Genomic DNA, 26,849 nt, shown 5'->3' on the forward strand with positions numbered 1-26,849 from the left:
TGACGTGACCGACCGAAACTGATCACACTAAGAAAGAGCGAGTGCAGTACTATTTCCATACACACACACACACATATATATATATATATATATATATATAGATAGATAGATAGATAGATAGAGAGAAAGGTTGGGGGTCAATAAAGGATATATATACTTTATTGACCCCAGCCTTTCTTGTGTTTCCATTTATATTATGGCCCCCAGTGTTGGGGACTGGAGTAACTAGTTACATGTAACAGATTAACAGAATTACGCAATTTAATTACAAAATAAATGCAACTGTAATCAGTTAGTTACTGAGAAAAAAATTGTAATTAAATTACAGTTACTTATGAAAATGTTAAAGATTACAAAGGGGGTTACTTCTGAATAATTTCACACTCATACAGAATTATTCAATTTCTTTCCCAAATTGCAATGACTGCTCTAAAATATGAGACACCATTGTTTCAGGAGTTTAGGACACATGCTTATTCGATAACTGTTTTATTTCCTATTTGGGTTTATGTATATACTTTAGAATTAAACTGTTTTTTTTCCAAGGCGTTGTTAGATGCCATTGTTCCATATAGCTATGCAAAGATTTGATTTCCAGAACAGTATCATAGCTATTAAACTATTTCTTATGATTTTAAATCTGTATTTAACCTCAGAATGATCTGAAAGTAAAAAGAGGTGCTAAAGTCTGATTTTGTGGTGGCTGTGCTAATCATAAAATTAAATGATTATAATCTTATTTCAAGTGAAGAAGGATTTTGAAAGTCTGACAGTAATCCGTGTTGAACAACTACTGTAAGGTTAACCCTGCCTTAAATGTTTTAAAATAAAGCATTCGTTGGAAAGGTAATCAAATAGTAATCAAATGTAATTAGTTACATTACTTAAATAATTGAAATAGTTACACTACTTATTACATTTTAAATAGGGTAACTTGTAATCTGTAACCTATTACATTTCCAAAGTAACCTTCCCAACACTGATGACCCCCAACCTATTCGCACCATCTGCTAACATTAGGGATGTACAGTGATAGTCATTGTCATTAGCCATTGTTAAGAAATTAAAGTAAAGACTGAACTGTACTGAGTAATTAAACCACGTGATAATCGAGACATTATGATGCACAAAACAATCCGGTGGCTGACGTGCACAGTGAGGCAGCGGGAGCGCGCTCAAAATGTGCCTCTGCTCAGTTTTTTTATCTGCCTCTCCCTTCCGCGTCCGCACTCGCGCGCTCAAGTGCCAGTGGTTTCCGTTTTGTTTCCTGATTATTGCTAGTGCTCGGCCAGGCGGGGGTTTTGCGTAGCGCTCTGGAGAAACGTGCAATTTGGCTGTACGGCGCTTTGAACCTTCAGCCTCGGAAAACGGTGACAGCTTTTCACACATCTGCCAACGTTGTAATCAAGTGAGTTGCATTTACGCAGTTACTTTGTAATCTTGTAGAACGTATTTGGAACCAGTGAGTTTGATTACGCATATCTAACTTTAAGCGAAAACAAAGATTTTAGATGCAACAAAAAAATGGTGTTTCTGGCATGTGCTTCCTTTACCAGCAGCGCTAGGCATTGCCACGCTGATTTGTTTTGTCTGCATGCAGCGTGGCTGGGCACTGCCACTCCCCAATCCATGGCTTTGCATTGTTACCGCTAATTAACTGAGTAAGCTCACTTGGTCGTATTAATTTACGAGTCTCTGTAGATTTAGACATTCACTGAATTAAGTGTAGCCTGCGTTTCTTTTACAGCTACGCACAATTTTTCCACCAAGTTGTCTAAATTCGTGTGCGCAACGTCGTTAAATCATGTAACGTTACCGTTATGTGCGTCGTGTGACCTCTGCTTGATGTGTCGCTACCGTCTGAGTGAATCTACTGGGCGTTTTGGGTTTTCTTTGTCTTCCATAGATCAGGTGGCGTGTCCGAATCTAGTTTGGTCACACAAAGGCTGCGTATTAAAATCCAGTGAGCTGCCTACCTAGACATCAATTGGGCATCAGACATGCTGAACTGACTCGGAACGTGTTTGCTTCTGAGAAATGTTGCCTAAGCAGGCAGCACACTTGATATTAGACACAGCCACAAAAAAGTGGCCTAATGATGTGCAGGTGTTGGTGTCTCACGGCTCACTGCTGGGCTCCTGTAAAACAGGGGCCTGCTTCTGCTTTTCACACACTTTCATCAGAACCTGGGCCGTGTCCAGGGTGAAATTAAAGCTAGTTAGTGTAAAAACCCGGTCACTGCATAGAGAAGTTAACATTTAGTGGCAGTAAGAGGTGCTTTATGAACCCATCATCAGCTGTGAATTGTGTCGCTTGGCTGATATCAAGGTTTGTCATTTGATTAAGCTGTAAAGATTTGCATTGCTCTAAAATGGGGAACAGATGTTTTTTGGCCAGAAGGTGGTGATGACAACTGGTTTCACAACGAAAGCAAGTCATTTGACATCTGATGACTCTCTAACAACCTAATATCTGAGCTACAGCTGTACTTCTGCTTATTAATCTGAAACCCGACATTAGAAGACAGCGATGTGACGGTGCAAAGTATCATTTAAAACCAAAGACTCCCAGCATACAGAGCTTCTACGGTTTACTTCAGGCCTCCATAAAAGAGAAAAAGATGGTAGACAAAGAGAAATATGGATAAAAAGCGAAGGAGTAATGTGTAGGCCAGAAAAAAAAGCAGCTCTTGCATTGGCAGTCCGATGCCTACTCGGATTTCACTAGAAATGCACAGTGGTGTTTTATTTCATATGAATCCGAATGTGCATTGGTCTAAACGGAGCAGTGGTTTTCAGATTTGCTCAGAAGGACGAGAGCTGGACGCTGTACAGAGGTTGCAGAACTAAAATATGCAGTTGTGGGTAGTAAAATTGAAGTTTCCAAGAGCCTACGTGCTGTGAAGTGTCTGAAGAAGTGGTCGTTTTGACTGCCATGTTCAGGTGGATAGTTTCTGTTAATCTTTACCAAGCGTTCCTGGAGCTGCCTGTCATTTAACCCCTTGTTCACATTTGCATCTCATGTAACTCATCTCCTGTACAGAGTAATCTCTTGAAAAAATGCATGCGCACTCTCTCTTTTGTTTATCAGAATCAGCCTGCTGTGTAGCAATGGATGCTGAACAGAATCAGGAAGTTCCAGAGGCTGTTGCTGAGACACAGGAAGTGGCGATGAAACGAGAGGAGAAATCGGAGCCTAAGTCTAAAGAGGTGGCACCTTCAGAACCTCCAAAAGCAGCCCCTGAACCCGAGAAGACCCCAGAGACGGAGCATTCTGCTGTGGGATTGTCAGAAAAGGAGAAAGCGATGGACTCTGAAACTCCTCCTGCCAAACCGTCTGAACCCGAGGTGGCGCTGGAAAAATCTCCTGAGGAAACCCCAACTGCCGAGTCTTCTGAGAAACCCCCTGAGCCAGAACAGCAGAAGAAGTCTGAGGAGCCACAGGTTCAAGTGAATTCTGAGCCTGAGAAGCAGGAGGAAGAAGCTGTGAAAGAGATGGAGCCTAAGAAAGAGGAGGAGCCTGCCAAAGAGGCTGAGTCCAAACCCATTGCTGTGAATGAAGCCAAGCCCGAAGAATCTGATAAAGGTGAGGAGACAAAGACAGAAGGAGGAGAGGATAAGGTACAACCAGAGGCTGATGGAGTTGAAGCTAAGCCTCCGAAAGAGGCAGAGACCAAGCAGAAAGAGCCAGAGCTGCCTTTGTTCTTTGGCTGGTTCCTGCTTCCAGAGGAAGAGGAGCGAATTAAGTGTGCAACCATGGACTTTCTCAAGACGCTGGACACTTTGGAGGCCTTCAAAGAACACATCAGTGAATGTGAGTGGACTGTGTAAACACATACACTTGTGGTTCTCCTCAGAGTTGGTGTGTTTGTAGTGCTGATTTTGATCTGTTTTTTTCCAGTTACTGGTGAGGCGGAGAAAGAAGTGGATCTTGAGCAGTATGATAACTGTTTTATTTCCTATTTGGGTTTATGTATATACTTTAGAATTAAACTGTTTTTTTTCCAAGGCGTTGTTAGATGCCATTGTTCCATATAGCTATGCAAAGATTTGATTTCCAGAACAGTATCATAGCTATTAAACTATTTCTTATGATTTTAAATCTGTATTTAACCTCAGAATGATCTGAAAGTAAAAAGAGGTGCTAAAGTCTGATTTTGTGGTGGCTGTGCTAATCATAAAATTAAATGATTATAATCTTATTTCAAGTGAAGAAGGATTTTGAAAGTCTGACAGTAATCCGTGTTGAACAACTACTGTAAGGTTAACCCTGCCTTAAATGTTTTAAAATAAAGCATTCGTTGGAAAGGTAATCAAATAGTAATCAAATGTAATTAGTTACATTACTTAAATAATTGAAATAGTTACACTACTTATTACATTTTAAATAGGGTAACTTGTAATCTGTAACCTATTACATTTCCAAAGTAACCTTCCCAACACTGATGACCCCCAACCTATTCGCACCATCTGCTAACATTAGGGATGTACAGTGATAGTCATTGTCATTAGCCATTGTTAAGAAATTAAAGTAAAGACTGAACTGTACTGAGTAATTAAACCACGTGATAATCGAGACATTATGATGCACAAAACAATCCGGTGGCTGACGTGCACAGTGCTGCCTGTCATTTAACCCCTTGTTCACATTTGCATCTCATGTAACTCATCTCCTGTACAGAGTAATCTCTTGAAAAAATGCATGCGCACTCTCTCTTTTGTTTATCAGAATCAGCCTGCTGTGTAGCAATGGATGCTGAACAGAATCAGGAAGTTCCAGAGGCTGTTGCTGAGACACAGGAAGTGGCGATGAAACGAGAGGAGAAATCGGAGCCTAAGTCTAAAGAAAGAGCACCTTCAGAACCTCCAAAAGCAGCCCCTGAACCCGAGAAGACCCCAGAGACGGAGCATTCAAATCTGTATTTAACCTCAGAATGATCTGAAAGTAAAAAGAGGTGCTAAAGTCTGATTTTGTGGTGGCTGTGCTAATCATAAAATTAAATGATTATAATCTTATTTCAAGTGAAGAAGGATTTTGAAAGTCTGACAGTAATCCGTGTTGAACAACTACTGTAAGGTTAACCCTGCCTTAAATGTTTTAAAATAAAGCATTCGTTGGAAAGGTAATCAAATAGTAATCAAATGTAATTAGTTACATTACTTAAATAATTGAAATAGTTACACTACTTATTACATTTTAAATAGGGTAACTTGTAATCTGTAACCTATTACATTTCCAAAGTAACCTTCCCAACACTGATGACCCCCAACCTATTCGCACCATCTGCTAACATTAGGGATGTACAGTGATAGTCATTGTCATTAGCCATTGTTAAGAAGCAATGGATGCTGAACAGAATCAGGAAGTTCCAGAGGCTGTTGCTGAGACACAGGAAGTGGCGATGAAACGAGAGGAGAAATCGGAGCCTAAGTCTAAAGAGGTGGCACCTTCAGAACCTCCAAAAGCAGCCCCTGAACCCGAGAAGACCCCAGAGACGGAGCATTCTGCTGTGGGATTGTCAGAAAAGGAGAAAGCGATGGACTCTGAAACTCCTCCTGCCAAACCGTCTGAACCCGAGGTGGCGCTGGAAAAATCTCCTGAGGAAACCCCAACTGCCGAGTCTTCTGAGAAACCCCCTGAGCCAGAACAGCAGAAGAAGTCTGAGGAGCCACAGGTTCAAGTGAATTCTGAGCCTGAGAAGCAGGAGGAAGAAGCTGTGAAAGAGATGGAGCCTAAGAAAGAGGAGGAGCCTGCCAAAGAGGCTGAGTCCAAACCCATTGCTGTGAATGAAGCCAAGCCCGACCCCAACCTATTCGCACCATCTGCTAACATTAGGGATGTACAGTGATAGTCATTGTCATTAGCCATTGTTAAGAAATTAAAGTAAAGACTGAACTGTACTGAGTAATTAAACCACGTGATAATCGAGACATTATGATGCACAAAACAATCCGGTGGCTGACGTGCACAGTGAGGCAGCGGGAGCGCGCTCAAAATGTGCCTCTGCTCAGTTTTTTTATCTGCCTCTCCCTTCCGCGTCCGCACTCGCGCGCTCAAGTGCCAGTGGTTTCCGTTTTGTTTCCTGATTATTGCTAGTGCTCGGCCAGGCGGGGGTTTTGCGTAGCGCTCTGGAGAAACGTGCAATTTGGCTGTACGGCGCTTTGAACCTTCAGCCTCGGAAAACGGGGACAGCTTTTCACACATCTGCCAACGTTGTAATCAAGTGAGTTGCATTTACGCAGTTACTTTGTAATCTTGTAGAACGTATTTGGAACCAGTGAGTTTGATTACGCATATCTAACTTTAAGCGAAAACAAAGATTTTAGATGCAACAAAAAAATGGTGTTTCTGGCATGTGCTTCCTTTACCAGCAGCGCTAGGCATTGCCACGCTGATTTGTTTTGTCTGCATGCAGCGTGGCTGGGCACTGCCACTCCCCAATCCATGGCTTTGCATTGTTACCGCTAATTAACTGAGTAAGCTCACTTGGTCGTATTAATTTACGAGTCTCTGTAGATTTAGACATTCACTGAATTAAGTGTAGCCTGCGTTTCTTTTACAGCTACGCACAATTTTTCCACCAAGTTGTCTAAATTCGTGTGCGCAACGTCGTTAAATCATGTAACGTTACCGTTATGTGCGTCGTGTGACCTCTGCTTGATGTGTCGCTACCGTCTGAGTGAATCTACTGGGCGTTTGTGAATTCTGAGCCTGAGAAGCAGGAGGAAGAAGCTGTGAAAGAGATGGAGCCTAAGAAAGAGGAGGAGCCTGCCAAAGAGGCTGAGTCCAAACCCATTGCTGTGAATGAAGCCAAGCCCGAAGAATCTGATAAAGGTGAGGAGACAAAGACAGAAGGAGGAGAGGATAAGGTACAACCAGAGGCTGATGGAGTTGAAGCTAAGCCTCCGAAAGAGGCAGAGACCAAGCAGAAAGAGCCAGAGCTGCCTTTGTTCTTTGGCTGGTTCCTGCTTCCAGAGGAAGAGGAGCGAATTAAGTGTGCAACCATGGACTTTCTCAAGACGCTGGACACTTTGGAGGCCTTCAAAGAACACATCAGTGAATGTGAGTGGACTGTGTAAACACATACACTTGTGGTTCTCCTCAGAGTTGGTGTGTTTGTAGTGCTGATTTTGATCTGTTTTTTTCCAGTTACTGGTGAGGCGGAGAAAGAAGTGGATCTTGAGCAGTATTTCCAGAACCCATTGCAACTCCACTGCACTACAAAGTTCTGTGATTATGGGAAAGCAGAGGGGGCTAAAGAGTATGCAGAGCTACAGGTTAGTTTTCCAAACAGGCCATTTTGTTAGATATGTCATATCATGTAGTGCAAATGTAAGTGCTCTGATGTGTTTTGTGAATAAGATCCCTGCTTGATTATAATATTATTGCACCCAATAACTAATATGTTGGCAAAATTAACTCTTAACTCTTAATTAATATCAACAACTTCTCTTGTTTTCCAGTATGAAATATTACACATGTAATATTAAAGTTAAAAATCAGTCATCATAACATTGACAGGGGAAGCCCCTTTATATTATCAGCTTCCAGTATCAGCAAATTCAGACCAATACTGATAATTAAATATTACTAATATCTGCCAGTACTTGTATGGTATATAATGTCACGTTCCCTGAAATTGTTAGTGTATGCTTTGCAAATTTGCCATATAAGTGTCTGATATATATTGAACACTTTACAATTGAAATAAATTACAATGAACTTTTTTTTATAGCCTGAAATTTTTTTTTTTGAGTGAAATTTATAATTATCTGTTTCTGTTAATTTATGCTTTTTGTCTGTTCTTTACCTCCTTTTTAATGTTTATTTACCTTTTGTAGCTGATTTTACCCGTTTCCTGCCATGCTGACATAAACAAGAGTTAATTTACATTAAAACTGATTAATGCCATTTTTTATTTGGTTATGAAATTAATTAATAAATGTTCATTTATTAAACATGAAATGTTCATTTATTAGCATACGTGGAAATTAACTTGAACTTAGATTAGTAAGTATGAGTTTATTTTGCACAATTTAAAAATATGCATGATATTTTATTAGATTGTACAGTACTGTTTTTAATGTAAATAGACAACGGTTTTATTCAGAGGTGTTTAACTGATTTATTTAAAAATGTATCACCTGAATGTATTTTAGGTTGTGTAGATTTGAAATGTCTTTTATAACTTTTTGTTAATTGTATACCTTGTGTAATTTATTCTGAGATCGCCGTGAAAATAGCCTTGATGCTGGCATGGCATTAAAAAGTGAATAATAATAAAAATATACATTAATGAAATTGCAAGAGAATAATTATCTTTATATACAGTGCATGGAAAGGCGGAAATCCCAGAAGAACTTATTTAAAGCCTTCACCTAAACAATATTACATTTTCAAAAAATTATAAAGAGAACTGAATCAAAATGCAGAAATTAATATAATGTCATCCAACAAAAAAAGTAACTATAAATCATAAAAAAAAAAAAAAACCGTAAACGTGTCAGTATACAAGTGCAAGTATGTGAATGTAGATTAATGAATGCTGAAAAATAGTGTATTGGTAGTTCGTGAAACCTAATGCATTAACTAATGTTAACAAATCGAACTTTTTGTAAAGTGCTACCAAATATTAATACAGTACTTATTTGACCATATTTTGTCTTGCAGGTGGTCAAGGAATCCCTTGCCAAATCTTATGAGCTTTCCGTCACTGCTCTCATAGTGACCCCTCGTACGTTTGGGGCCCGTGTGGCTTTGACAGAAACCCAGTTGAAGCTGTGGCCCGAGGGAGCAGACAAAGAAGGGGTCGCTCCGGCCCTCCTGCCCAGTGTAGAGGCTCTTCCAGCGGGTAGCCGTGCCCACGTCACATTAGGCTGCTCGGCCGGCGTTGAGGAGGTTCAGACCGGTTTGGATTTGCTGGAGATCCTGGCTCTGCAGAAGGAGGGCAAGGAGGGCACCCAGGTCGAGATGGACTTGGGTACTTTGACCTACCTGAGCGAGGGCCGCTGGTTCCTCGCCCTGAGGGAACCGATTACCGCAGATACCACCTTCACTTTCGCAGCTTTAGTGTGTGCACAGGGATGGCTTGGGATGATTTGGCAGGCAGTGTGAGACCAGATGTTCCAAAGTGGCCTGCTGGCTCCCGGCTTTCTCTTAGCTGGTGCCTTTTTTCCTTTTGCCTGGCAACACAAGCTCAGAGGCCTTAGTATCTGCCTTAAGGTCATGGATCACTCTGCTGGAAAGTTCACTCTGCGTTAGGTGCTAGTTCACTTGGCTGTTTGGCCGCCACACCATCCCTGTTCCCTTTACACAGGTACATCCACGATCGGTCTTCCTTACACGTGACACTCATGTAGAACACTTAGATTTAGCACAACTTTACTGGTTTGATTAACTGATTTATACTCCTTTCCAGCCGAGTTCTTGTTGATTAGTCTAGATACATGGTTTCACATTCAGTATCTTTAGAAGATATGCATTCTAAATTTACATTTAGATCTTCGAGTTCATGAAATAGAGCACCTTGATCCTTCATCACAGGAAGTTTTGGCATAGAGTATAAATTTGTTAGTTTAGTATGTGATTCTTCGGTGTCCCTCTCTTTCTTCGGCCTTTGTGGAGCTGATAATTTCCAAGAATTCATGCTGCACCGTTGTTATAATCCCACCGATAGTGATCTGTTGTGTGTGTGTGTGCATGCCTTTTGCCAAAAAGAGAAGAAAAAAAAACACGACATGGTTAATCTCTCTCTCGCAATCACGTAAAATTAACCAAGGTTTTTCTTTTTATCAAATAAGATTACATACTCTCTGTGACATGTTTTTAGGCTAAAGTGTGCATGTGTGTGTATGAAATAGTGTTCTCTCCTAAACTTATCATTTACACAGTGTTGGTCAAACCATCAGAGACCCCTTTTGAATTTACAGCCCGTCACGTCGGATGAGACATGCCTGTACTTCTCTTCATTATATCTGTACGATCAGCTCTTTCATAAACCAGTATATTCACATGTGATGGTACATTTACTCTCTCTGTCTCACTCATTCTTATCAATTTTGAAAAAAAAAAAAAAAAGTGCACTCTAAATACTGTGACAAGCATCTATCTGGTGCCTTCCTCTTCTGTAGGTTTCTAGATGGCCGAAGCCATGCTTCTTATAGGTCTCTAACATCAAGGCACTCAATTTTTGCACTTGCCTTGTTTTTCATTTTTTGTACACTTAATAAAGAATGTGCTTGGCTCTGACAACCCTGGTGTTCTGTTCTTGCTGTTAGTGAATTATGTTTTTAATGTTTGAAGGATTGAATTTATTAGTTGGCTTGTTCTAATTAAGGATGTGTGTAATCATTTGTTCCAAATGGGTGGTTTCATGCTCATTCCACTTCAAATAGATTCCACCTTTGCACAAATTGGCAAATGCGTAACTGCAGCAAACGTCTGGTTCCTAATCGGCACCGGTTTCTGGATTCATAGGAAATTAAATTATCTTAAAAATGCAGGCTAAGTAACTATAGCTTAAGTGGCTCGTGAATACACAACCTCTTAATTATTGACGGCATAAGTGCATCTTCCTATTTAGTTCGTTTCACAGTAAATTTGCCAGTAGGGGGCGTTTGTCTCCACTAAAAGCTAGATGGAGCATATTGCCAATATTGCAGCTGTAGCTCAACAGCTAGTGAGTTGACCAACCAGAGAGGCAAGAATATGTTGGTTTTGTCTTGGTATAAATAATCCCTCCCACGCATATTTATCTCTCTCTGACATGCAAGATTTAACTTGTATCGAGGTGATCATTTCCCTAAATATGGTTGAGGTGGGTGTTTGTTTGAAGAAACACCATCTACTGTATGTCTGGATGGTGTGGCTTATACACATCCTCAGTGATGAACTCTCTCTCTCTTTCTATATATATATATATATATATATATATATAATGTGTGTGTGTGTGTGAATGAACAACTGTGCAGCCTTTATGTAACCGAGATGCCATATTGAATATAACACTGATGAAAACAAGACTGTGAGGGGTAGACATTCAGACTTTACAATGGCATGCACTGTATATAAGTCCTAAATCGTGTAATTTTCACATATTTTGTCTACTGAAAGATTTTTGTTTCATCAGCTTAATAATTGGTATGTTGTTAAACAACAGTACAATCCATTGAGCACATTCTACTTCTATCCCTCACAGACTCGTTTTCATTCCTGTCAAAAATAAAATATAGCCTACCACTACCCGACTAAGGTCGATGCCACACTAGTAATCTTGTGGTTTCCAAACTGACTTATCAGAGTCTTGCTTCTGCAAACACTGTTGACATCCAGTGATCAATGGTTATGTTTCTATTTAAAGCCTGTAATGTCTGTTTTGTAAATTCAAGTTGAGTCATGTCTCTTGGACAGAGCCTTTCAAACCCATTAACTGATGCTGCTGTGGACAGAGGAGCCAAAGTGCATTAGCAACAGCCAGTGCGGCAGTGCCCTTTGTAAAGGCCAATTAATTCACCTGAAAAGCTTTGATTTTATCTAACGTGGTGCATTAGATATGAAGCTAATTTAATTTTAAATGACTCTTGTGCAAAAGAAAGGAATGTGCTGCCTGGGGAGCCTGACTTTGAGAAAGCCTCTGCTGGATTTGTGTATATTGATTAATGATTCAGTGTTTGCTAAGCAAATGTGAACATTATTTTGTGAAAATAATGGTTGTTGTTTTGTTCAGTACTTGTTGTAATATTCAAAGTGTTACTCTTGTTGCTAAGCCCTAGTCAAGTGATTATAAATTAAATACTCTATTACATTGATTATGGTTTTCATATGTGACCAGACTGTGCGTGCAGTATGGCCTATGAGTATGGCGCAATTTCTAGCAATGATTGTTTACTTGTCTGGCAAAATGGAAATGTGACCCTAGACCACAAAACCAGTCATAAGTAACACTATTTGTACCAATAGCCATGAAGATATTTTGTAAATTTGGTAAGAACTTCATTTGGACAACTTTAAAGAGAACTTTAATTTTTTTCAATATTTTGACTTTTTTTTTTTTTTTTTTGCACCCTCAGATTCCAGATTTTCAAATAGTTGTATCTCGGCCAGATATTGTCCTATCCTAACAAACCATACATCAATGGAAAGCGTATTTATTCTGATTATTTCAGATGATGTATACATCTCAATTTCCAAAAATTGGCACTTATGACTGGTTTTGTGGTCCAGGGTCACAAATGATTGTGACAATTAATTTTAGAAATCGCCACTTTCAAAACTCAGTCCACATTGCACATTTGGGTCGTTTTCCGGCGTTGCTAAATGCCCGATGACGCAGCCTGATTGGCTGGACGAGGCAGAATTAGCCAATCAAACCCTGGTCCGATGAAACGTTCACTGTTCGAGTAGGCGTGGCCTCGCATCACAGCGGATGGCGAGAGCCAATCAGAGACAGAAGAGATCAGCCAAGGCCATCGTCAGATGTCGGCGTAGAGAAAACAGGAAAAGCTGAGCGCATAGTGAGGGAGGGAGCAGCCACGCTGTCTGTCTGGAGGAAAAAGTGTCTCCTGCAACCATATCTCGCCTGTCAACTCTCTCAGACAGACTCAGTGCACTAGGAACTCCCTGAAAGGACAAAACCTGCTGTCATTAAGAGTACATAGACCGGTAAGTGGCTCAAAACCTCAGCGTACTAGTAGTACAAACCGTGGCTATTGAAAACAGTCTCTCATTTGCAAGTACATTTAGCGAAATATAAGAAACCGAGAGTAAAAAACGTACAGTGACACAGCTCTTTTTGCTCAAAACACTGACTGTATAGATCAGGGTGAAGGACTCTAGCGCAGCTTATCTATATTTATTGTCATGTTGATCGTGAATATCAGTCATACATGACACCAGTACAGAGACAGGTTCTACTGGTCTTTACCTGTGATTTAAATGAACGAATGGCTTCGTTAACACCTTTCACGTATACGGAAGTGTCAAAACAAAACAAAACACACAAGACGCATTCAAACTAATTAATTAAATTCAGCTCATTTCCTTTAGTTAATTAGAGTCTAGGCTAGAGACAAGATGTTTGTCCTGAATGGCAGGCAGTTTAAACATATTCCTTAACTTTCTAGTATTGATTTTATTTGACTAATAGTTTGGTTTAATTATTAGTATGTAATTAAATTGTGACCAGTGTCATTTTTTGCTTTTACAAGCTGCTATAAATTAAATGTGGCACTTGCACACTGCTACTATTTTCATTAGTGAGTGATAGCTATTCAATTAGTCACCAGTGTACTGTATATTGCAGTTGTGACTAATCAATTAGTTACTTGTGCATTACTTGTACTTATTCTCTTGCTACAAGTCACTATCCCAGTAGTACCAATTAACTGTTCCTATCAATTAACTGTTCCATTGTTAATAGTGACTAATAGCAAAGGGATTAGGATTTGTGTTTTGTAAATAATTACTAGTGACACTGAGTCATGAGTGCGTTATTGGCTAGTGATTAAAATATAACAAGTACTAGTAAACATATCTAACATACGGATTCGTTTGACAGGAATAAATGTTTAAATGGATTTCTGTAGTCAGGAATTTAATTAAAGTAAATTAAGTCAATCATCTTTTGGATGAAGCATTATATAAACTTGAGCTTAAATAATGAAGATCCATCCATGCATTAGATCAAAGAGATCAGTGAGGATGGAAATAAGATTTAATAACGCCTGTCATAAACACTGCAATTTGGTCTTTAACGTTATTCATATGTAACAGGTCTAATACACCTTTGAATCAGATAAATGTGTTGGGTTAGGAGTGTAATAAGATCAATATCTTTACTGTGAAACCCCCTGCTCCTCCTCGCATCCTTCCGATGTGATGAATGATACCGCTGCTGTTTTGTGAGCGAGCGAAACGCAGTTATAAATCAGTTGCATCACTACTAGTGACACGCACAAGTCCTTAACCAGCTGTGCAGTGCAGAATGAGCGTGTGCATGCAACTGGCCAGCACTTACTGAAAAGTACAGCAGTATTACCATCACCGTACCATTGTAAATGGAGTCAGATCAGGTCACTGGTAATTCTGTGTGCGCTAGGATCAATACTAATAAAACACTCTGCAGCGCTATCGGTTAGATAGGAAAGTACATGGCACATCCATTGCTGTAACTGAGACTATCTACTGAATCTAGAGATACACTGCTAGTTTTTCTTTTGCTTATCCATCTTACAAAAATGTACCATTATAACCTTTGTTTCTGTCAGTAGTTATTGCTACTATCCCAAAACAGTAATAAGTTATTATGGTATCTTTGCCAGTCAGTGTAAGCTGTCATAATTCTAGTGTAATTTCTGGTTTGATTAAATTGGTTAATGGATAGTTACTGCCGTTTTAGTGTGGTGAAACAATGTTTCTGTATGGTATTTTTCTTCATGCAGTGGTCACAGTAGGATATTTTGTAAGAGATGTGAATCAGTAGACGTCAACTTACCGAAAAGGCTGGTACTTTAAAAACAATTAGTGTACAAACAATTTTCACTTAGAAATTGGTACATTTTAAAAAATAATTACAAACAATTAGCAAATAACACATTGAATTAAAAATGAAATTTTGAAGTAGAAAGACTGGAATTGTAGTTTCTTGCAATACATACTCCAAAAATGCATACTCCTTTATTTTTTATTTACTTTGAAAAGTAGATTTTACAGTGTATAAAAGCATTTTAAAGACCAGTTTTAGGGTGTGAATTATGGAACCTCTTTTTTTTTGGACAGAGTCGGTGTTGCCTTCACAAAGTTGTATTGGTTTTCTGTGCTTGTGTTGTGCTTAACTTATTTTACATCACTGGTCTGTGAGTCCAATATGGCCAGTGCGATGACTCCTCACTTCCTTCTGGCCAATGTTTGCGGTGATGCTGGATGTCAAATCTAGATGTACACTGATACAGCAATGTGTGAGTGAGGCATTGTGTGTGTTTTTTGTTTTTCTGTGTCTTTTTATCAGAACAATGCTAAATACAGAAGTCTTTAAATGCAATGTTTTCTTTTCAGTCTGTGCATTTACAGCACTCTAGTGAGTTGGGTGGGTGATGTGCAGGGAGGGTTCTGCATGGGGGTGGAGCGCTCCTCTCTCTTCATTAGTAAATTGCCGGGTCAAGGACTGGACTGTCTTCTACAGTAACTGAACACTCTGTTCTCCTCGCCACATGCATCCTCATTAATTCTCATTGCAGAAGAGGAGCGGTGAAAAACAGTGAAAAAAAATATTACATAGCCTACACTACTGAAACGTTTGGAGTCAGTAGGATTTTTTTTCTTTTCTTTTCTTCTTTTGAAAACTTTTTCAGAACTTTTTGTGAAAGAACAGTTTTCAGTGTCACATGATCCTTCAGAAATCATTATAATGTGCTGATTTGCTGCTCAAGAAACATTTAATATTAATATCAATGTTGAAAACAGTTGTGCTGCTTATTATTTTTGTGGAAACCGTGATAATTTTTTTTAAGGATTCTTTGATGAATAGAACATTTATTTGAAATAGATATCATTATTATTGTCATTTTTATTTTATTGAAAGTGATCTTGTTAAATAAAAGTAGTAATTTCTTTTTAACAACAACAACAAAAAAAGAAATCTTTTGAATGGTAGTGTATTCATTGTTTGAATCTTTGGTTCTTTATGTTGTCTGTGTTGTTTAAGCCTACGCACAGTGTGGTGTTGAATACAGATTGAGATGGTTGGTTCTTGTCATTCTCTGCCGACTGGTTTATCTTGTCTTTTTTAAACAAAGACGGGTTACGTTGACCCCACTGGCAGCTTGGCACTCTCGTTCCACTGCACGTCCTGACAGGGTTCAGACAGGCGACGGTGATGTCATCTGAATGCGACCTCAGCCTGCCAGGCACAAATGCACTCATGTATGAGAGTTGATGGAGAGAATCAAGCTCAAATTGGTTTACTAAGATTTGGTGCCTGTACTATCTGTCTGGATGGGTTTTCTTTTGGTTTAAGATAGCTCAGCTGATTCTTGCTGTTCATGATGTACCTGATTGCCCTTCTATCATGTGTCAGTCAGACTGCAATTGGATGTTGCTCTCATGCACAGCACGAAGTCCAGGGCTAATCAAATCAGGGTGAGCATCAAGCCTATTTTTAGCTGCCTTTCCTGATCCAGGGAAAGGTAAAGAGAGAGAGAGAGAAATCAGCAGATAAACAAAGAGAAATGTAATGTAGCGAGAGAAAATGCATGGAAAAATGGTGGTTTCTACAAAATATTTGTGTCTGTGTCTTTAGCGTGGTATTTAAATGTCTAGCAGGGGTGTTAGTTTCACTCAGGGGTGTTAGTTTAACTTCCTGCTCAGTTTCCTGGTTAATGCAGAATGGACGAAGTAACTTGGCTTCATGTATTTATTTTATGTATTGTACATTAAATAGATACTAAAAACTTTATACCCTTGTATACCTTTTTGTTTCTTGTGCAAATGTCAGTAACTTGTAAATCTCTTATATATGGCCTTTTGAACAATGATGACAAAATGTGTCACAAAGTATTTATTTATTTAAATTTTTAATTAATTAATTTATTTTATTTATGTATACATGTATGTATTTATGTATGTATGTATTTTGTATAGCCTTATTTATTTAGTCTTTTTACTTTTTTATTTAATGCACTGATCTGAGCCATTGTAATTTTGTAAAGCATTTTAAAAGGTGCTGTTCATTTATTGCTCTCAAGTGACTGACTGATGTTTAATGAGTTGCTGCTGTGTGCCTTTCTCTGCAGTGCTTTAGTCATCGAGCACCATGTCAGCCAAAGCCATCTCTGAGCAGACGGGGAAAGAACTTCTTTACAAACACATTTGCACTACAGCCGCCGTACAGAACCGCTTTCGCTATGCTAACGTGACGGCAGAAACCGACTGGGAGCGACTGGTTCAGGATCACCCCTGGCTACTGACAGAGGTAAGACAGCTGCTGGAAATAATGGATCTGGGGTCACATTTGGGCTTGAGCTGAAACTTACTTCACCTGCCAAGTGATGCAACTCAGTGACCAAAGATGACTTGTGCCTATGAGGCCAATAATTAAAAAATAGTGCAGGTGGAATTTGTCTTCGACACAGTTACAAACTCTGTTGCAAAGTGGATCATTGTGTACTCTTGGCTAGTAATTGGTAACACTTGGTTTTAATCTCTATACAATGATTTAGCCTACTTGTTTGCCACAATAATTTGAAATCTTTGAATCTTCATAGGGGATATTAATATGTGTTTTTTTTATTGATTATGTATATTTTTTTATTATGTGTTAATTACTTTTTATATATTCTGTATATTATGAATTTACTACAATTATCCTATAAATAGTTACATTTAATCATATTTATAAAATAGTTCCTAAAATATAAAAAATCAGTAACAAATGTAAAAAAATTTTATTGCAATACATAAATACTAATACAGTGCATAGTGCATAAATACTAATATGCATAGGTTTTAAATTGCGTTTGTGACAATGATTCAGAATAGTTTCTCTAAATGATTTGTTTTTATTGCAATACATAAATACTAATACAGTGTACTGTATGCATAGGTTTTAAATTGCGTTTGTGACAATGATTCAGAATAGTTTCTCTAAATGATTTGTGAATAATCCAATAAAAGCACTATTTTACTATTACCAGCCGTTTCAAACAGTTAGATTTCTGCTGAGGGGTAAATGAGTAAAAGAAGTCGTATCGAGAGAGATACTGAGGATGTTGGAGGGAGAGGATGGCGTTCATTAGTATGCTGCTTGACTAGCACATCAATTAAGGGAGCTAAAGTGAGCGTAGCAGAATTTCTCAAATGACAGTACAGCAACAGTTTCTGCTGAAAAAGCACTCTTAATCACCTTTATGGAGGAGCCAGAGGGTATAATGATGTTAGATATGTCTCTCTGTCCCCTCCCTTTATCTTTAGTCAGTGACTGAGACCGTTATATAGAGACCGGCTTAATTAGGAAATCATGACATTTCTTTTGATCGTACTCCTGCCTTCTGTTTGTGTTTCTAAAAATGAATAAGGAAGTTCAGTTTTATTTAACACACAGTGGACTCCAAAAGCCTGAGACCATGTTCATTTAAACCTTTTGAGGATTTTTACCATTTTAAAACAAAGAAAAGATGAAGCGAAAATTCTGAGCGTTCCAGATCTCGTAGTCTGTTTCAAACAAGTCATTTCAACCTTAGATGTTGTCACAGGTTCTTGACAAAACCTCTTAAATTCCTGTTATTTTTCATTCCTTGTTGTTTTTGCAATAGTACAATGCTTAACATCATAAATTCTAATGGATGTGTGTTTGATTGTTTTGGTGTTTTTCATGTTTCTGTCCAGCGGTTGGTTGTGAAGCCAGATCAGCTGATCAAGCGCAGAGGAAAGCTGGGACTGGTGGGTGTGAACCTGGATCTGAAGGGAGTGAAGGAATGGCTCAAAACCCGCCTTATGAAGGAGACAATGGTGAGGACAGATACTCAAACTGCCTCTTAATGTTAACTTTAGTTTTATTGGCATTATCCCTTTGGAAATGTGTAAATTGCATTTGCTGTGTGCACATTTTCTGTTCTGCATGTTTGCAGTTTATGTAACCCAGTATATTAAATGTCATGCCCCTGCATATAACGTTGCCTGAGGGCCAGAAACATATAGCTGAGAAAAAGACAGACATTACTTTTTTCTTCTTGTAATATTTTTGTGTTTTGTTGTCCCATGCTGCACATATTTTTTGTAGGTTATTTCTGCAAGGTCTCTCTCTGTCTTGCGTCTGCTAGACTGGTCATAGTTTCTGTGGACCCACTTTCAAGCGTTTCATTGTTTTCCCACCTTGTCAGTTCTTTATTTTTCACTCTCTCTCTCTTTGAAATGTCACCTCGCCTTCCTCTTTCTTTCTAGCTGATTTATATCAACTGGCCTTTTGGCCTGCTGTTTTAACTGCAGCACAAATGAGATTGTTGTGTGTGTGTGCGTGCGTGCGTGCGTGCGCGTGCGTGTTTGGCTTGCGGCTCTGCTTGTCAAATTGTTCAGTTTTCTCAGCGAGTCCCTGAACACTGAGGTCCAGTCACTGGTGCTCAACACAAGCCTTTAGACTGTATGAACACTTCTCTACCTCCTCCTTCCCATCTCTGGCCTCCTTTTCTTCTGCCTCTTACATAATTCCCTTTTCATTGTGTTTTTCATTAGGAGAAGCTTTTAGATTCAGACCAAAGGCAATTTCTGATGGTTAACCCTTATGGAAAGCCTTATACAAACATAAGCTCTTATACAACATCTCTCTGTCTCTCAGGTGGGGAAGGCTAAAGGCATCCTCAAAAACTTCCTGATTGAGCCCTTCGTAGCCCACAAACAGGTGAGCCGTCCAATAAATGTAATCTACTGGGTACATGAATGAAATGGCTTATTTGTGGTTTATAATAATAATAATAATAATAAAAGCTGCAGAATTATTATTATTATTATTATAAGCTGCAATTAAATGATTGTGTACCTAACATACATTTTATTATATTTCATTATTTTTCTAGTTGGATTAATTATTATTATTATTATTATTAATAATAATAATAATAATAATAATAGAGTAAAGTAATATAGTATAATAGATTAAATAAATTAAAAAATTGCAGAATTATTGTTAAATAAATTAATAATAATAATTCTACAGCTATTATTGTTGTTGTTATTATTATATTATTCCAATAAATTAGTAAAACAATATAGTATATTCAAAATTTGTTAGATGCAGAATTATTGTTAAATAAATTCATATAATAATAATAATAATATTATTATTATTACTATTATTAAATTATTCCAATAAATTAGTAAAATAATATAGTATTATAAAAATTGTTAGATGCAGAATTATTGTTAACTAAATTAATAATAATAATGATAATAATAATTCTACAGTTATTATTATTACTATTATTATTATTATTATTATTATTATTATTAACAATTTTGTTGATAATATATATTTTTTTTATAGTAGAGGTTGTATTATTTACATGGTTGTAAAATGATTATGATAATGTATGTTAATGGATTACTATCCGAGACATTGCTTGAGCAAAAATGAGGAAGGGAGAGCTAACATTGCTGAATTGTGACTTTCCCTCAGGAGGAGGAGTTTTACGTCTGTATCTATGCCACACGTGAAGGAGATTACATGCTCTTCCATCATGAAGGAGGTGTGGATGTAGGAGACGTGGACTCAAAAGCCCTGAAACTCCTGGTGGGAGTGGATGAGAAGATCAGTGCGGACACAGTCAAGAGTCAGCTCCTCACACACGCCCCTGCAGATAAGAAAGAGTGAGTCAGACAGGTGAGCCGTCCAATAAATGTAATCTACTGGGTACATGAATGAAATGGCTTATTTGTGGTTTATAATAATAATAATAATAATAAAAGCTGCAGAATTATTATTATTATTATTATAAGCTGCAATTAAATGATTGTGTACCTAACATACATTTTATTATATTTCATTATTTTTCTAGTTGGATTAATTATTATTATTATTATTATTAATAATAATAATAATAATAATATCAAAATTTGTTAGATGCAGAATTATTGTTAAATAAATTCATATAATAATAATAATAATATTATTATTATTACTATTATTAAATTATTCCAATAAATTAGTAAAATAATATAGTATTATAAAAATTGTTAGATGCAGAATTATTGTTAACTAAATTAATAATAATAATGATAATAATAATTCTACAGTTATTATTATTACTATTATTATTATTATTATTATTATTATTATTAACAATTTTGTTGATAATATATATTTTTTTTATAGTAGAGGTTGTATTATTTACATGGTTGTAAAATGATTATGATAATGTATGTTAATGGATTACTATCCGAGACATTGCTTGAGCAAAAATGAGGAAGGGAGAGCTAACATTGCTGAATTGTGACTTTCCCTCAGGAGGAGGAGTTTTACGTCTGTATCTATGCCACACGTGAAGGAGATTACATGCTCTTCCATCATGAAGGAGGTGTGGATGTAGGAGACGTGGACTCAAAAGCCCTGAAACTCCTGGTGGGAGTGGATGAGAAGATCAGTGCGGACACAGTCAAGAGTCAGCTCCTCACACACGCCCCTGCAGATAAGAAAGAGTGAGTCAGACAATCAGTGTTACATGTTGTTAAATATTACACTCATCTATAGTTTTTGTATAGTTTATTTAGCCTTTTTGTGTTATGCTGAGCAGTGTTTGCACTTCTTTGTTATGCTGGTCTACAAATGTTTTTTCTGTCAGTTAATCAGAATCAAGATTTTAAAATCTGTATAGAAACTCCCTTTTCATGCTATATGCTGATTCAACTTCCTTTGCCATATAACGACCACTCTAGGGGAAATATAGCCATAATTTAATTGCCCCCCTTGAGGGTCACTTCTGCATCCCTGTGCATAAGATGCTGCAGGCAGTACTTGGTCTTGCTACATATCAAGACAGGATAACAGTGAGCAAAAATAATGAGACTGATGTAGAGGACGGAGGACAAACAAGCAAACGAGGTGCTCTCAGCTGTGCCGCCAGTAGTTGAGGGCACTTTGATCCATTACACAAATGAAATTTTTCCCCGTTCCCCGTCTCCTCCCACCCCCCAGTATTATTCAATTCACGTCTATAAACCCTGTCTATCTTTTTGATGGCACACATACACTGACATCTCGTTCTGGCTGGCCTCACCGTCTTGGCTGACATTGACGGGGAGACAGGTTTGGCTGCATTGGCCAGTATCCACACCTCTATTTCTATTCATCCATCTCTTTTATTCTTCCTCTCCCTCTCTTATTCTCAGTCAGACAAACACACACACACAATGTTTTTATGAAGATTACAGCTTGATAAACAACATGCAACTCCCTCTCACAAATATTGTGGCATAAAATATCTTTTTTCCCTTCCTGATCTCCTTTTGTCATCTTTCACCGAGTGTATTTACTGATTTACTGTCATCCCACGAGTTCTCCCTCTTCCTCCAGTGATTCAGTCTCCTTGTCATTTCTCGTGTATAATTTGTGTTCTCCGGACTATGGACCGTCACAGTTTTTTTTTTTTATGTGGTGGATGACGGATGATTCTCTCACTTTCTCCTCCCTCACGTCTCCCTCTGTTTTCCCTCGTTACCTCAAACAGCAGCTGTTCCGGCTCACACCAGTAACCAGTTCTGTCGTTTAATCCAGTGTCATTACTGTTCATAGTCCGTCTGTTTCCAGTTTGTTTTGTATACAATATTACAGAAGCATCAGTACATTCAGCATTGAAAAAAAGGTTTTTAATCAGTATTTTTTTTTCCAGAAATCATTAGCATGTCAGTTTAGCATGTTCATAATCTTTAATGTAACAATAATATTCTGTTAACAGAATATTACATAAAGATGTTTGTTTGTTTTTTCTGCAGGATGTTGACTAGTTTCCTGGTAGGCTTGTTTAACCTGTATGAAGACTTGTACTTTACGTACTTGGAGATCAACCCTCTTGGTAAGTCACAAAAGCAGCCCATCCCACCTCAGCTGACGTCTGTTATAGATGACGTTAATTGTGCACCCAGCCAAACTTCTGATTCCGTACTTACCCCGTGTCTTGGCACTGTTGATTCGCTCTATGGAGACCAAATACAAACCACTTCCAGTTCTTTACAAGGCAGTACAAGTTCTACTTGCTCATTACTTTTAGATGACAGAACAAATCTTATTTTGACACTATTTGCTTATTTTCCTTCATAGCTGAAGGCTGAACCCTGCTCCAACTTGGTGTCAAAAACACATAATAGAATGTTTTGAGGAAAGATTTAATTTGAGAAAATTAAGGCTAATTAATTAACATGGTTGCTGTTTGATGGTGACTGGGGATGTTTCATAGGGCACTAATTAATAATCCCTGTGTGCCCTACGGCATCTGTTACTGTTTCTAACTTCCTTTGATGTTCCTGTTTGTGTTTTTGTCTATATAAATCACATTTTTATCATTTCACATGTTCTCAGTCTGTTAGAAAATGCACTCTGTCTGCATGAGTTTCTCATAGTATTTCACTTTTTTTTTTTAAACATAAAATCGCATAGTCATCCAGTGGAATGCATGACTCAAGAATCATATATGCCAATAAGAATCAAAATATTGAAGCACTTTGATGCGCCTGGAAACATCATGTGCACCTCAACATTTCCACAGCACAAGCCAAAGCATTTAGTAACTGTGAGATTTAAATAAAGGATTCAGTGGAAATGTACATTTCATTATTGCCTAAGGTAGGCAAAAAAAGCCAAGTGACAGAAGTTGAAACTGGGATGAACAAACGCTCTCTTTCTCTCTGTCAGTGGTCACTAAAGATGGAGTGTATGTGCTGGACATGGCTGCTAAAATCGATGCCACAGCCGATTACTTGTGTAAAGCCAAGTGGGGTGAAGTGGAGTTTCCCCCTCCCTTCGGCAGAGAGGCCTATCCTGAGGTAACAATCAAAATCACATGTAGATGTGTATTTTGTTGGATAATATTGTACGTTTTCAGTGATACAGTGACAGATGCCATCTAAGTATTAATTTGTATGAGTTAATCTGTAAACCCAACAAGGAACAGGAAGGAACTGCCTGCCTTTATCACTGTTTTGTTGATTCATCAGAGGACGATTGTGGTTCTGTTTCTGCTTACTTTCACTTCTTCTAAAGAATATGATTTAATAATTAATTAAAGGCAGTCTTTCATAAATCATTCATTCACCAAACACAGACACTATTACAGTGATGAGTCGTGCAGAGATAGAGAGTGATGTGTCTTCTGCGCTTGAGTCATTGTTGCCAGTATGTTTTTAGGCAATATTTATCTGGCAGAAGGCCGGTTTAATTGGTATCACACACACAGATACACTAGCTGTTATAACAGACTGGAATAAAATCAGAGTTGGTGTATTAATAAATAACCTATGGTACACTCTTTTGCCTTTTGTCAGATGTGCTGCTGTAATTGGTTGTTGGTCCATATGGGTAGGACAGGGAAGTGTGTTGGCTTCATTAAATATTTGGTCAACACGCAGTCCACAAGCCATTTTATGATGTTTCTGTTTACTGTGTCTGCACACCAGAAACTAATGAGTTTCTGCTTCATTTATATGAATTGTATTCCTCTTATTATGGCATTTTACTAGTAGATAAACTTTGTAATCTTGTTTGTTTTTATTTACCATGTCATTTGAACCAAACCTAGCTATATGGGAAATAAAAAATACAGTATTTTTTAGACATTAAACAGCAGATTTTGTCTTTAGCCACTGATGTGAGGTACAGTATACAAACCTTTTCATAACATTCCTGTAGGAGGCATACATAGCAGATCTAGATGCTAAGAGTGGCGCCAGCCTCAAGCTGACTCTCCTGAACCCTCGCGGACGGATCTGGACTATGGTGGCAGGGGGCGGAGCTTCTGTCGTCTACAGGTACCTGTCGCTCACGAGTTAGTCTAGCTTACATATGATGTATGAATGTTAACTCTCAATGTTAACTGCTTAAAGGGATAGTTCACCCAGAAATGAAAATTACCCCATGATTTACTCCCCCTCAAGCCATCCTAGGTATATGTGACTTTCTTCTTTCAGACAAATACAATCTGAGTTGTATTTTAAAAAATGCCATGGCTCTTCCCAGCTTTAGAATGGCAGTGAATGGGGTTTAAGATTTTGAAGGCCAAAAAAGTGCATCCATCCATCATAAAAAGTGCTCCACATGGCTCCAGAAGCAAAGTTTATAAGCCAAGTCTCCTCTTGGCTTATATTGAAATCCTCTGACATTTTTCTTTACAAATCCTTGTTTTGTGCTTTTAATTCGTGACCGGTGTTTTGTTTTGCTCTCTCATCTGCGCTTCCACATTCGTCACTAATCACCGGAGAGTCATCTGCTAGAACGCCACCTTCTCGTGAACACGCATACAATAAAGATTACGGGTTTTAAAAAATTTTTTATATATGGATATAAAAATGCACAGATTCACTTCTGAAGGCCTTTATTAACCCTCTGGAGCAGTGTGGAGCACTTTTTATGATGCATGAATGCACTTTTTGGGGCTTCAAAATCTCTGCCCCCATTCACTGCCATTATAAAGCTTGGAAGAGCCAGGACATTTTTTAATATAACTCTGATTGTTTTTGTCTGAAAGAAGAAAGTCACATATACCTAGGATGGCTTAAAGGTGAGTAAATAATCTGGTAATGTTCATTTTTGTTGTAACTTTTTAAATTTACAGGGATATTTCATCCACAAATAAAAGATTCAGTTATTTATGCACCCTCATGTCATTCCAAATCTGTAGGACTTTATTACTTCTGCAGAACACAGAAGATACTTTGAAAAATGTTTCAACAGTTTCGTCCGTACAGTGAAAGTCAGTGGGGTCCAAAGCAACACTGGACCTCACTGACTTGGACTGTTTGGACAAAAACATTAAGACATTGTTCAAGAAAGTCCTCCAGATTTGTAACAACATGAGGGTTTCAAACAACAGAGTCGATGTCTGAATTTTCATTTCTAAATGAAATCCTAAATCTTAAGAGTTGCTTGGAATATGGAATTTATAGTAAGAGACCGTTTGAAGGAAGATGCTGGTGTAATGAGCAGAACTCTTGTGCTTCGTGGACTGAGAGATGAAGCAGATACCTGTAAGAGCCAGACTCTGAGAGCTAAATGACATTACCCATCCAAGCTTGAGAACGGTTATTTAGAGGTTTATCTTTCACTGCTGCATCTGTCCTTCTCCCTGATGGAGGGAGGAGATGGAGCGAGAGAAAGCGTTGTGAGACTAATTAGGATGTGTATGTGCTGTCCTCTTGAGAGTAGGGCAGAGGATCAAGAAACCAGATGTTTTCCTCTTTAATGCCCATAAACAAACAGACAAATAAACCATGAGCAAATAAAACGGATGCTAGATTTACTGGATAATATTGACTTGCTCTATTTCCTGTATTTCCTAATGTAGGGATTTCATTAGGATTTCAGTCATAAATATTCCTGACATAAGAGCAAATAGGTTAACATACAGTATTGTATTTTTCCTCACTCATAGTGACACAATCTGTGATCTGGGCGGAGTCAATGAGCTGGCCAATTACGGAGAGTATTCAGGTGCTCCGAGTGAGCAACAAACATACGATTATGCCAAGACCATCCTTTCCCTCATGACCCGTGAGAAGCACCCTGATGGTACGTGCACCACAGTCTTAAAGTCCAACTTTCTTTATTAGTCTTTCACATAAAATGATTTTGAAGTGTTTTATAACAATTCTTGTCCAAATGTTTTTTTTTTTATGTGTAAAATCTTTTACACTTCATCACGAAATACTGGGGGAAAATAATTAAAGTTGTTCACTTTAAATCATTTAATTTTGGGGGGTTTGTCCCAGACCCAGATTTTTTTAAACTGTCCTTATATAATAGATTTATATTTAATTTCTATTTATATAAAAAGTTTCAGAATTTTTTTTTTTTACTTTGTCATATTAATAGAAATATTATAAATAAAATGTGTATTATATTTGTTATTAAAATAACAACAATATTAATAATAATAATATTTATTATTATTATTATCATCATTATTATTATTATATTAAGAAGTATTTATTAGCATCAATGCTGCAGTGATTACCAAACAAGTTTAATTCATAAATTTTTTTTAAATTCAAAGTTACTAGATTGGTAGCTAACTTTTGTTGACAATCTCAAGTTTTAAAGGGTTAGTTCACCCAAAAATGAAAATTAGGCTGTGTTTTACTTACCCTCGAAGCATCCTAGG

The 26,849-nt window shown here is 37.8% G+C and overlaps 3 protein-coding genes across 4 annotated transcripts in view; all 3 read left to right on the forward strand.

Moving 5' to 3' along the window:
• Positions 1-1,202: 1,202 nt before the first annotated feature.
• Positions 1,203-4,693, forward strand: LOC107755557 (major latex allergen Hev b 5-like). Its single transcript, XM_016572426.1, has 4 exons — positions 1,203-1,408; positions 3,091-3,813; positions 3,901-3,937; positions 4,681-4,693. The coding sequence occupies exons 2-4, from the start codon at positions 3,111-3,113 to the stop codon at positions 4,691-4,693; spliced, it is 753 nt and encodes a 250-aa protein (XP_016427912.1). The 5' UTR covers positions 1,203-1,408; positions 3,091-3,110.
• A 648-nt stretch (positions 4,694-5,341) lies between these two features.
• On the forward strand, positions 5,342-10,251 carry LOC107755574 (uncharacterized). Its single transcript, XM_016572449.1, has 4 exons — positions 5,342-5,774; positions 6,793-7,062; positions 7,150-7,277; positions 8,671-10,251. The coding sequence occupies exons 1-4, from the start codon at positions 5,342-5,344 to the stop codon at positions 9,112-9,114; spliced, it is 1,275 nt and encodes a 424-aa protein (XP_016427935.1). The 3' UTR covers positions 9,115-10,251.
• Positions 10,252-12,481: 2,230 nt separating this feature from the next.
• Positions 12,482-26,849, forward strand: part of LOC107755575 (ATP-citrate synthase-like) — a 25,550-nt gene continuing 11,182 nt past the window's right edge. Inside the window, exons 1-9 of one of the 2 annotated variants that reach the window (XM_016572450.1) lie at positions 12,482-12,660; positions 16,788-16,966; positions 18,379-18,501; positions 19,325-19,387; positions 20,162-20,352; positions 22,474-22,553; positions 23,390-23,520; positions 24,383-24,501; positions 26,121-26,257. In XM_016572450.1, coding sequence (XP_016427936.1) covers positions 16,808-16,966; positions 18,379-18,501; positions 19,325-19,387; positions 20,162-20,352; positions 22,474-22,553; positions 23,390-23,520; positions 24,383-24,501; positions 26,121-26,257 — 1,003 coding nt within the window. In that variant the 5' untranslated portion in view covers positions 12,482-12,660; positions 16,788-16,807. Of the gene's footprint in view, positions 12,661-16,787; positions 16,967-18,378; positions 18,502-19,324; positions 19,388-20,161; positions 20,353-20,969; positions 21,181-22,473; positions 22,554-23,389; positions 23,521-24,382; positions 24,502-26,120; positions 26,258-26,849 lie in introns of those variants that run through there. The other variant, XM_016572451.1, reaches the window with a different exon arrangement.

Source organism: Sinocyclocheilus rhinocerous, unplaced genomic scaffold (assembly GCF_001515625.1).
Source record: "Sinocyclocheilus rhinocerous isolate Xijiao unplaced genomic scaffold, SAMN03320098_v1.1 scaffold2849, whole genome shotgun sequence".
Classification (NCBI taxonomy): Eukaryota; Metazoa; Chordata; class Actinopteri; order Cypriniformes; family Cyprinidae; genus Sinocyclocheilus; species Sinocyclocheilus rhinocerous.

Bases quoted from the DNA above. Each gene is read 5' to 3' on its own strand.
- LOC107755574 (XM_016572449.1), top strand. From the start codon at position 5,342: ATGGATGCTGAACAGAATCAGGAAGTTCCAGAGGCTGTTGCTGAGACA. The intron at 5,775-6,792 runs CCATTGCTGTGA...CTGAGTCCAAAC, and splicing joins CAAAGAGGCTGAGTCCAAAC to CCATTGCTGTGAATGAAGCC. The intron at 7,278-8,670 runs GTTAGTTTTCCA...TTTGTCTTGCAG, and splicing joins AAGAGTATGCAGAGCTACAG to GTGGTCAAGGAATCCCTTGC.
- LOC107755557 (XM_016572426.1), top strand. From the start codon at position 3,111: ATGGATGCTGAACAGAATCAGGAAGTTCCAGAGGCTGTTGCTGAGACA. The intron at 3,814-3,900 runs GTGAGTGGACTG...GTTTTTTTCCAG, and splicing joins CAAAGAACACATCAGTGAAT to TTACTGGTGAGGCGGAGAAA.